The sequence below is a fragment of the Poecile atricapillus genome, chromosome 17 (assembly GCF_030490865.1).
Source record: "Poecile atricapillus isolate bPoeAtr1 chromosome 17, bPoeAtr1.hap1, whole genome shotgun sequence".
Lineage (NCBI taxonomy): Eukaryota > Metazoa > Chordata > Aves > Passeriformes > Paridae > Poecile > Poecile atricapillus.
This window is the reverse complement of record NC_081265.1, coordinates 6,754,255-6,765,978: the sequence shown is the minus strand read 5'-3', so window position 1 is coordinate 6,765,978 and position 11,724 is coordinate 6,754,255. Positions and strand designations below refer to the sequence as shown.

General features: G+C 51.6%; 1 protein-coding gene across 5 annotated transcripts; it reads right to left on the bottom strand.

Moving 5' to 3' along the window:
- Window positions 1-950: 950 nt before the first annotated feature.
- Window positions 951-10,364, bottom strand: TSEN54 (tRNA splicing endonuclease subunit 54). 5 transcript variants are annotated; one of them, XM_058852559.1, is made up of 12 exons: window positions 10,311-10,364; window positions 9,759-9,911; window positions 8,675-8,738; window positions 8,451-8,534; window positions 7,151-7,249; window positions 6,787-6,839; window positions 6,355-6,453; window positions 4,627-5,255; window positions 4,100-4,160; window positions 3,280-3,396; window positions 2,650-2,694; window positions 951-2,212 (listed from the first exon to the last, which is right to left on the bottom strand). In XM_058852559.1, exons 1-12 carry the CDS (start codon window positions 10,337-10,339, stop codon window positions 2,062-2,064), a joined length of 1,584 nt encoding a protein of 527 aa, XP_058708542.1. In that variant the 5' UTR covers window positions 10,340-10,364; the 3' UTR covers window positions 951-2,061. The 5 variants fall into 5 exon arrangements, with proteins under 5 accessions (XP_058708542.1, XP_058708545.1, XP_058708547.1 ...); XM_058852562.1 differs by lacking the exon at window positions 10,311-10,364 and adding an exon at window positions 10,060-10,290 and having other exon boundaries at window positions 9,480-9,911; XM_058852564.1 differs by lacking the exons at window positions 9,759-9,911; window positions 10,311-10,364 and adding exons at window positions 9,236-9,384; window positions 9,480-9,607.
- Between the last annotated feature and the right edge of the window lie 1,360 nt (window positions 10,365-11,724).

Genomic DNA, 11,724 nt, shown 5'->3' with positions numbered 1-11,724 from the left:
CCATTAAATATTCAGCTCTCTCCTTGCAATGCTCAGCCGATCTGCATCACAGGCCAAAATGGAGCGGTGGTATCAGTCTGGATCATGCTTCTATTCTGGGGTGGGTAAAGGCACCATCAGATGTTATGGTGCTGAGCAAGGCAGCCACAGTTTCTCAATCCTCCCTTCAGTGGTTATTAAATTGTAATTGTCTTGTGCTGAATCAGGGAGTCTCTGCCCCAGCGAAACTCACTGGGTGGCTCTCGTAGAGTTCATCGATACAATTCCACCTTGGCATAAGGAGATGAGACTGATTGAAATCAACAGGAGTGAGTTTGACCTAATTCCAGGACAAACATGAGCCCTGTGGGTCAGGCTGGAGCTCTCCTGGCTACGCCTGTTCTTAGAAACTCCCTTCCCACTGCCTTTAATCTGTAAAACAGTCTGGGAGAATGCTGAGGGCAGCTGGGGCTGCCAACCCCGGCCTTAAGGAGAACTCTCAGAGCCAAAGCACTGCTGGAAGGAGGAAGAGGAAGAGGAGGGAGCGTGGGAGGAGCTACCAGACCCTCACCTCAGGAGAGCCCTGCCGACTTCCAGCATCAGATAACTGAGGTGTGTGTGAAACTGCTGTCAGCAGAGCCCCAGCACCCTGGGCTACGATACCTCTGACCACGCAGGAGGAAGACGAAGGATGAGCGAAGAAGAGGTGTCTGTGCCGCCAGGAATTGCACGCGGATGCAGGGACACCTCCAGGCTCTGAGTCACGCTGCCCTCCTCGGGAACAGGGCAGCGGCTGCAGCCAAGAGCACAAGGCGTAGGAGCAGGGTTACCAGGGTTACACAGCCACGGGCTTGTATGACCTTGAGCAGGCGTTCACCAGCTGCTGCTGCTCGGGTCCCAGTAGCCTCCAGTCTCCCTCTGCATAACCTAACATTTCTAGGGGAATTAAGAACCACACCAAGGAGCTTGTGTCGTTGGAAAAGGATTTTTTTATTGCTTAGCCTTCTCCACATCTCCAAGAGGAACTTAAAAACTACCAAATAAAACATATCTAAACCAGTTGTTATTACAGTTCTGAAAACTTTGATATCAAACACAGCCATGCTTAGCTCACTTCCACCCACTGAGCAGACCTTCTGGCACCTGGCACTTTTGGCATAGAGGCTAAAGCAAATTTGGTACCTAGATATCCTGGTGGAGAGCAGATTGGAAGGCTCATGAGGAATTTGTAGCTTTTTCCTTTACTCAAGGACCTCCCATGTGCAAGAGAAATAACAAGGATCCACAGCCAGGAAAGAGGATGTTGGGCTGAAAGAGAGGGGCTGCAGTTCAGCCCTGGTGAGACTGTCAGATGCAGTGTGGTGATAGTGGTGGTCAAATTTTAGCATGGCTTAACACTGTGTGGCCAAAATACATCTCAGCACAGCTGCTGCAGGAGGCCAAGCTGCCTTCTGCAATGCTCTGGGGCTTTGTGACCTCTGGCTGATGAATTGTGTTCAAGGCACAGTTTCCTGCTCTGAAGTGCCTGGAAACTATCCTCCAGGTGACTGAGTTTATGGCTGCGCCTTTTTCAGACCAGAATCTGATCTGACGGTCGTTGGCACAGCTGAATGACAGAGGCTCAGGCCACCAGCACTGATCAGCTTATTCTGTCCCTGACTTACCTCAGTGACACTCCAACCATTCCTTAGGTATAGCACAGTGGTTCTTTACATGTGACAAAAAGATCACCAGCAAAGTGTTTTCTAATGGTCTGCAGTCAGCAAAAGATGACCCAGGAAAGGCAGGCTGGTGGTCTGTGAGGTGAAAAAGCTGGAGAGCCAGCAGCTTCAAGAACAAAGCAGTGTGTACTCCTGCCCAGAAATGCCCAGCTAAGCCAAACACACTTGTGTGCTGTAAATTACACACTATGTCTGAGCCATCTGGGTGGATGAAGTCTGTAATAGCCAATAAAGTGGCCAACTTCCTACAGTTCCAGTTATGACAGGCTCTGTTTTCTGTAATATTCCATTAATCAGGAAAACAACTCCTGAGTAAAGCTCTTCCCTTTATCCCATCCCATTTCTGCAAGTGACAGCAACTTCAGTGATTAACATCGACGGGCAGCTTGAACTCCTTCAGTGAATAGAAGGTGATTTCTCCATGATCCACCAGCGCAAAGACCAGCGGGACGTCCCCACTCAGATACGTCACCTGCTTCAAAGCCCGCAGGGACGGGATCTGCTCATCAAAGCTACAGAGAGAAAAAAACATCCTGTTTGTTCTCCAAGCAAGGACACAGAGGCAAAGCTGTCCTGGCCAGCCATCACAACAGCTCCCTTTGGCCTGAGGAGCTGTTGTGATCCTCCCCACCCACTTCAGTCCAAGCAGGAGGCTGCCAGCCCTGAGAGTGAGTACCCAGTATGCTGGGAACTGGGAGCTGTTGAATCCTTTGCCAAAAACAAGGATAAGTGCACACTGCTCCACGCTGTGCCCATTAGATGAGGTTCACTGCGATATTGGCAAATGGCCAATCCACTGCAATCTTAATACCTTTGTGCTGGGAAGATCTTTAGGTTGCTGGGATTGACATCTGACCTGCTTTTCCCTCTTTTCAATTCTGCAGAGTCTGTTTGCTCATCAATGAAAATATTTATGCAACAAGGATCATCCTACTGGCTCATGACATACCTTAGTAAAACTGCATTACCACCTTCCTTGCTCTGTCTACTACAGCTGCAGAGAGCAGAGGGACAGTTTTAGTAAAGCAAAATGAGAAAAGGCAGAAACTGAACTTTGTACCTAGCTATGGAGTTTAAGTATCAGATTCCGGATCCAGCAAGAAAGGGGATACCTACCCTCTGTTCTTAGTGATCTTAACATTACACTTGACAAAGATAAAATACTGAACCCATGGCTCAGAGCCTGTAGCAAGCTCTGGAGAGGTTCATCTCTGCAGAAACCCACAGTGATCTGCACTGACTAAGGATTCAGCTCCCACAGCACTGGGTTCTACCTGAATTTTTACGCATTGCATAAAAGCTGTGGCTTTTTTCTCCTGACTCCCGGTAATACCCAGACATGAGCAGCAACCAGATGACCAAATAGTGTGGGTTGAGTGCAAGTGTGGGGGGAACCATCAGCCAGCCTCCAACAAAGGAGGAACTGAAAGAAAAAAAATCTTGGGCAGGACCACCCTCAAGGGAGACACTGATGATCTGTAAAGCTCACAAGATGCTGGGTCATTTACAGATCATTAGGACTTCATTTCCACAACAAAAAACTGCAAAGTTTCAGAAATAGCACAAGACCCAGGGGTACCTCCGAACACACATCCTGACATGGGGCTTCCCAGGGTTCGTCTTCTTAAACTTGGACACAGCATCTGCTTGGTACACATTGAAGTCTATCTTCATGGCCTCTGGGTCCTCCTGCAGCCTGCAGAGGAACACAGCCACACAGGTCTGGGATCAAAACACTGCAAGGTCCAACAGTGAAAAGAGGGAGCAAGAACTCCCTTTAGTTTGGTCTACTTTTGACTAGTTTGGGTCCCTTGAAAGCTTCACTTCTCGAAGGACTGACCCTGCAACGGTTCTAATTACTTTCCAGAGCTTTACTATAGCCAGACCACAGCAAGATCCTTGCTCACATCTACCCCACACGCCCTTGCAAGAAGCAGCACTAACAAAGACAGGAGCAAAGCACTGCAGGGACTGCACACAAGCACCAAACAGACTCTGAGGCAGGAGCAGAAGCCAAAACCTAAACCCAAGAGTTTGTAATCACTGAAGCAGGGATGGCAGCACATTCCAGGGATGAGGCACAGGTGAAACCCAATCAAACCTCTAGAGGAGATACCTGGCTGGGATGCAGAGAGGGAAGGGCGGGGTAAGAGAGGAACCCTGCTGTTTTAATTGGCTTGGAAAGCCCTGGCTCTGTTGCTGCAAGACCTGGTACTTCACAGAAATGCCACCCCCTCACTAGAGATGCAAGGGGATCATGGAGCAGAGCACTGGATTCTCTTGGCACCCTGGATGTGAGGCAGCTCCCAGACTGCTGCTGGGAGCACCTCACAAACCGGGACAGTCACAAGACACTCCCTGCTCCCCAAGAGCTCCCAGCTGACTGGCTGGATACTAACCGGGAGGCTCCGTCCAGGATGTGGGAGGGCTGCAGCACACTGATCTGCTGGAGAAGCGCAGCTGGAGGGAGAAGGAATGGAAAAGGATCAGACCAGCAATTTCCCTCCCAGGGCACTCCATGCACTCCACACCACCCACGAACCTTCCTCCTCTGACAATGGCTGGCAGCTCCACAGTCACCACTGGCTACTACAAAGACCTCAACTTCCTCATCTCCTCCCAGCACACAGCCCAGACACTCTGCAATTGCTTTGCATCTTGCTGGCCCTGACTGCACTTCCCTAACAGCCCAGCAAGAAGGAATGCAATACAGCAGGACATGGGGAATGGATTAGAAACCCTCCCAAGGCCCTTTTATCCTGGCACTGGAGTGGGCTATAGAAAGATTCTCCTGATCAAAGTACTGCCCCCAAGACTGATGTTCAGCTTCTCCATGTCATCCATTTTGCTGCTGCATACCAGGCACTCTTTCTCACAGCTGGGGGGTTGGAAAGAATGGTCCCTGTCAAATTCCCAGAAGCACTACCTGGTGAGGTCACTTCTTCTGGCCGCAGCAGTGGTGTGACAGCTTGGTCCCACAGGTGTGACGGTCGTTTCCAAACCCTCTGCTGTCTCCTCTGCTCCAAGAGGGCTTTGTACTCCTGCCAGTTGGAGCAGCGCCTCACCTCCTGGTCAGCATTGACACTGCTCTTGTATCTGCTCTCCCTCTCCCGCTGCTTCCTCTCCTTCCGCGACAGCTTCTCCTGTTTCTGGTTGATCCGTGTGCACCACGAAGCTGCGTCCACCTCCCTGCCCGGCACGTTCTCTGGCAGGAGCCTGTTGTCAGGGGAGGGCAGATGTGTGCATGGCTGGTCTGAGGCCACGTTGGGAAAGGTGATGGTGGTAAAATCCCAGCGGGTTGCATGGGTGCCAGAGCTGCTCTCCTTGTGGTCTCCAGTCTGCCTGCTGGAGAAGCTCAGAGAGTCATTTTGTCCTGTATCAAGAGGAACTGGCACTGACTCCCCCTCTGCACTGCCAGCATCTGGTTCCTTTGGCTGCACTGACAAGGGATCTTCATCCACAGGAATGGAGTCTCCATGGTCATCTCCATCTTTGCCGGAGGTCCCTTCAGCTTCTGGAAGGTCCTCGTACACTTTATGTTTCTTCTCATGCAACCTAAAGACAAAGGAACAGTAAAAAATTCAGGGAGAGCACATGGTAGAACTTTATTTCCTTTAAATCCTTCTTGCTCCCTGCTAACAGGAAGAATGCAATCAGCCAAGCCTGAAGGGACGACAGTGAATGTGTCAGGAACCCCCAGACAGGTCTGCAAACCCTTGACAACAACCTCCTTGCTTGGGAGACAAATGAGAAAAGAAAAAAGCAGGCCAAAACTAAACAGTGAATGCCAAAGGCAGAATAAACTTCTGAGAAGTCCTGCACAAGGCTTGACTTCAACACCCAAGAGAATCCCAGCCTTGTTTTGTATAGACAATATTCCCAACCTGCCATGCCAGATCCACAGCCCAGACACTGACCCAAACACCTCCATGCAAATATGATGGACTTCAGCCAAAGCAGCAACCTGCTTGCCAGAAACCTGCCAGCCAGCACTTCTTACTGGTGTGAGATTCAAACCCTGATTCCAGAGAAGATGGGGCAGTTCTTAGACCAGCAGTTTAATCTCCCAGTTCCTATAATTCCACAACTCCTCAGGAACTGATTTACTGTCAACAGAGACTCTCCAATCTCGTCCTCCCCGTTTCTGAAAGGCTGACGCCACCTCCTGGGAACTGTCAGAATTATGAGCAAAATTACTCATTGTCAGTTTGTGGTGATGTTTTGGACACATGCAAGCCCCAGGACGCAACTCTGCTCTCTGCTGTTGAGTCTTGGCATGTAAATTGGACTGAGGAGGTGGACAGAGGTGCACTATGGTAGCTGTGCTCCTGCTGAAACAGACTAGGAGGAGGCACCTGACGTGTTCCTTTTGCACTGACCTCTCTCCCCTTCTTCTGTGGCATCTCAGCATCGAAACTGGGGGACTTGGGGGCAATATGTCCCTCTTAGCCCTAGCATGAAGCACACATGTGACAAAAGGGAACACTGCAAAGCGTTCAGGAAAAGTGCTGCACAGCCTGGGGACAGCCAAGAGCAACTGTGCCAGACAAGGTCACCCCCAGCAGGAAGGCCTGGGGACACTGCAGCAAAGCAGCTGTTCCTGAGCCAGCATGGTCTGAAGAGGACGGGAAAAGGCTTTGAGCTACATCCTTACCGGGGGCTGGAACTCCTCCTCCTCTTGCGATGGTGTTTCCCAGAGTTCTTGCAGTGACTTTCCAAGCTCAGCTGCCTCTCATAGGGAGACGGGACAGTGCTGGAAGAGACCAACACAGAGGCTGAGAGCAAGGTGAGGCTGTGGAACTACCATCTGCTCAGCCCCCAGGATACAGCAACCAAAGGCACAGAAAATGCCCAAGTGGAACCAGGATGGCCCTCAGTTCATGCCCCACTTCATGTTCCAAATCACCTCCTCAGGAGGGAGGAGGAAGGAAAGGTAGAGTGCTACTTTTAGCCTTTAATCCTCTCAAGAGGTGGAATGCAGGCCAAAGTCCTCTTCTCTGCCATTCCCTGGGGCCAGGCAGTGGGTACAGAGAGTCTCAGGGTCTTCAGGAAGGAGAAAGCAGCACGGGAAGGAAAAGTTGGTTACCTGGGGTCAAATCTCAGTACAATATAACCCAGTTGCTTCAAGTGGCTGAACACCTTAGAGCAAAGGAAAGCAAGACAGTTAAATGACAGCCCTAAACACAATTTACTTCAGTTCCACTATGACTGAGTGAACACAGTGTGGCACTGGCAGAGGAGAAAATACCAGGGGTTAGGACCCAAAACAAAGGTGGGGAAACAGAAACTGAACATCTGGAAGAAGGTGAGTGGGAACAACTGAGGATGACTTCCCTCCCCTTCCCTCCCAGATCATCCTACCCTGCTTCCAGCCACTTGGAAGAGCTTGTGTGGCAGAGGCTGGGCTTTCTGCCTTCATCCTCCTGCAACAGCTGGAGGTCCCAACACACCTGGTAATGTGATAGGCTCATTGCCTCCTGGCACAACAGGGTCTCATAGGCATCCTGGATTGACAGGGGCACATCTCTGTAAAAGAGCTGGACAGAGCCCTGCAGGGCAGAAGCTTGGTTTGAACCATGGGAACAAATCCATGCAAGCTCACACCAGTCCTTTCCCTCAGCTGGTCCCAGTACCCTCCCTGACACAATATCCATCTCTCCCCATGAGCCACCTGGACTACTTACAGTCCCTTCTCCATACCCAATTCCCCCATACCCTAGTTTGATCAGCCAGGTAAGAAGTTCCCACCCACAGCTCTCAGCTCCTGCTCCTGCATGTGTTTGGAGGATGCAGCTGATAAAATAATCACTGCTTTAAAAGATACTTTCACTTTGATGATCTGAGTGATTCAGGACACAGCATAACAACAAAAGCACTTATGACCAGCATAACTGAGAACTGAAGCAGAGGGACAAATGGCAGCTTCAGGTCAGTGGCATCAGTTGGTGCCTCCTCAGAAGCACTTACTTCTTTTACAGACCCAGAGATCCTTTAGGTAACTTCCCCAGAGAATAGCAAATGACCTCCAGGAGGCAGTTTTAGGCTACTATGCCTCTTCTTCCTCCTTTTTGTTTTTTTATCTGGTGTTTACTTATAAAGAAAACAAAACCCTAGGAACCACACCTTTTCCATGACATAGGCTGAAGGTATCTCACTGGCATTTTCTGCTTTTGGGGAGATTTTTTACTCAGCATCTGACTAAACCATTTTATTGTCATTAATTTGTTTACAAACTATTTGTCAGAATGCCAGGGATATGTCAGAATGTCAGGGGTAAAAAAAGCCCCACCTTTGCTACCAAGATTTAAGGACTCACAATCTGTTTGTTTTGCTGAGGGATAAAAGTTCCCTTTAGATCAATGCACCAATTCAGGTAACAGGCTTTGATAGAGAGAAATAAAAAAAACCCTCTCTACAGCAAAGACATCCAGCTGAGCCCTAAGCAGCATTTCTGCAAGCAGAGGAGCACTGAACAGAAGTGGTCTCACTCCTCTGTCTGACACATTTAAATTTCTTTCTGCCATATATACTAGAAATAAATCCCAAGCAGCAGCTCCAAAGATCTCTGCTTAAGCTAAATGAACTGGACACAGATCCAACTAACACGCTCTGTCAGTGACACAGAGGCTGCTTGAGAGTACAAGGTCCAGCAGCAACACACTAAAACAGACAATTCCTTGTGAACCAGATGTTTGTCAGTTCCTACAGCTCCTCCAATCGGTGAGGACCCAGTGCCCTCATCCTACTTACACACTCCAGCAGATACAGAGCTTCCTCAGGCAGCAGACATTGTTTGCCTCGCTCCGAGAACCCCATGGTGTGCCAGAACTTCCCCTGGAACAGGAACACAAATCCCTGATGGGCTCTGGCTGTTCCCTGCTGACAACCAGGCTCCCTACCATAGCAAGAAGCAAATTAAGGAATCTGTGAGGCAGCAGGAGATGATGGCACTGAGCACACTCTGTAGCACTCACCGCAGGGGACTTCAGCTCCACGATGCCCTGTTCTGGCTTCCACTCAGCTTTCACCAGATTCCCCCTGAGAAGGTTAAAGATTAGTCTGTTACTGCTAGTGTGGCCTACTGTCAGCTCCTGGTGTAGCAACACAACAAGCTCAGGAAGGTGTCAAAAGGCAGGAAATTTCCAGGTGGTGTTTTTACAAGACATTAGAAAGACATCATCCCCTGGATCTAGCAGCACCACTTTACCATCACCAACCAGTTAAAAGTGTCTTTAGTCAGCACCACACAGACATGTCCACAGGCTACAGCAGCTTGCTGGAAATGCATGGCCTAAGCCAGGATATGTGGATATAGAGGCACTAAGGTTGCCCAGGGAAGAAGTTCAAGGCCAGGCTGGACGGGGCTCTGAGCAACCTGGTCCAGTGGAAGGTGTCCTTGCCTATGGCAGGGAGTCCAATGGGGTGATCTTTAAGGTCCCTTCCCACCCAAACCATTCCATGATTCTGTATCATACAATTGCTCAGCTGCCACCAAGACATCCTCAAATCATTCTACCCCACCCACGGGGACTCACAGGGAAAAATTAATCGCTGTAGGCCAAGCAGAGATGGTCTGTGTTGAGAGGCGGGTGTGAATGTCTCCCAGGTGATAAGTGCCAACATCTGGCAGCAGGGTTGAAACCACCAAAACTGATAAACCAGGGACACTGACACCTGATCAAATCTGCACAAGGCCACACAGGAGCATCAACAAGACGCTCTGTAACTTGGATCATGCCCAAGAAGGCAGTGGCTGCTACCTGCAAAGGCTACACACACCTGTAAAAACCAAGAGCCCTGTGAAGAACTTTCCGAAGCCACAGGTGTGCCAGCGTGTCCCTGTGCTCCTTCAGGGACAGCCAGGCTGCGTCGCACTGCTGCTGCTCCAACCGGGGCATTGAGTGCAGGTGAACTGCGGGGGGCTTACTGTGCTGACCAGCACCTCCTGCTATCAACAGCTCGATCCCAGCCGTAACCCCCGAGCTGTGCTCTGCCCGCAGGCATCACCCCTTTCACGGGGAAAGCCATTCCCAGCGCCTCTCCCAGGGATGGACTCACGGCCGCTCCGGGCGCTCCTCGGACAGCAGCCGCCACTGCTCTCGGGAGCAGCGCCGCAGCCTCTCCGCCTGCCAGGCCGAGCCGTCGGGGAAGGAATCCTTCTGCCCGCGGCCGCTCCCCGCGGGCTGGCGATCCTCCGGCTGCTCCGCCGTGCTGGGGAGGACAGCGGGGTGGTGAGGGGCAGGAGAGCGGCCCGGAGCTCCGTGCGGCCGCCCAGCCCCGGGACGCGGGCAGCCCCGGACTGCAATGCTCGGCCTGCTCGGTCCTCCCGTACTCCGGCAGCCCTTCCGGATCGCCGTACCGGGGATTCCTGCGGTGCTTCCCCAGGCCCCGTCACCTCCCCGGCCTCCTCATCGGTGGTTCCCGCCGGTGCCTACTCTTCCCCGGTACCGCGGGTTCCGCCGGTGCCTCCCAGGTGCCCCATAGCGCAGGCTCCCCCGGTGCTCCCGCGACCTCCCATAGCGCGGGTGCCTCCGGTTCCCCACGGCTCGTCCTCAGCCCCCTCACCGCGGGTTCCCCCGGTGCCTCCCCGCTTTCCCCCCCGCGCCCCACCTGAGGCGGCGGGACCCGCCGGGCTCCATGGGCACGTGCAGGACCAGCGTCCTTCCGCCGCCGGCCACGAGCGCCGCCAAGAGGGACGGGCGCCGCCACCGCGCCCCCTGGCGGATCGGAGGACGGAGAGCGGCGGGAACCGGGCTCCGGGAACGGACCGGGAAGGGACCGGGAAGGGACCGGGAATGGACCGGGACACCCAGGGCCGGGCATTGCGGAGGGATGGGGCCGCGCACCGGGATTTGTCCCGGGATCTGAGCTACCTCCGCTGAACACCCGCCGCTCCCACCCCACACTCCGCAGCCGGGATGGGGAGAAGGGATGGTAAACAAATCATGAGTTGGAATAAAAGGCAGGAAGATCACGCATCAATAAATGATAAGGGTAAAACAGGCTGGGTTTAACAAAAAAAACCTAAAAAACCAAAACAAACAAAACAAAATTAATTGTTGCTAATTAATATTAGTCCCAGACTTGGGTATCTACTCTGTTTGTGCTTCTGGAAATCAATGCAGCACCTGGACCACCTGTCCCTCCCCTCTTCCACCCAACCACGCTGCTCACAGGACCTTCTACCACGTTTTCCCCCTCTCTCCTCACTGTATTTTGCCCTTTCTTAAATACATTTCCTCAAAAGAAAATAAATTTTTAAATAATAAATTCTTAATAATTGTTATATAAATAATTCTTAAATTCTCATAAATCCTTAAAATCTTATCAATTCAATAAATTCTTCAGTATATTTCCCCAGCATCACTGAGAGGCTCAGCTGTGCCCTGACACAGGGCTGTCAGAAGCACGTGGAACCATCCAGAAGTGTCTGGAGGTGGCTGTGTCCTGCCCACTGGGGCAGGATGATTGTCCCTTCAGTGGTGTCACTGTTTCTCCTGGCTCAGGCTCCAGCAGTGGCTGGTGCCATCGACTGCTTGGAGTGTGCAGCGATCCAGTGGGGCTGGAAAACACGAAATCCCCCTGCACCACAGGCTCACACCTCTGCCAACACGGCTGGACTGGCTGCCAGGGAAGGCATGGACAGATCTGATGGGGAAACACACCAAAAGTTCAAGTTTCACCTCAAACCCGTCTCCTGTTGCTGTGGGATATCTCACAGGGGGCACTGAGCCCCAAGTAGGAAAAACATAGCTTTTCTCCCCCCCAGAATCTCTGGTTCCAACTGTGGTTTCCCAATAAAAGCCCTTTGACAAGATGCCAGCATAGGGAGATGAATGTAAAAACCATTCCCTTCCATTTTCCACTGAAATTATTTAATTTTTGCTTCCTGCCTCCTGAATTGAGCCTTCACCTTGTGAGAGGGTCAAGTGATTTTGGCCAGCAGTGCCTCTCCATGGCATGTGGGGGGTCAAGAACTCATGGATGGGGCAAGGGGCAGAAGGCTGTGCAGGGGCAGTGCTTT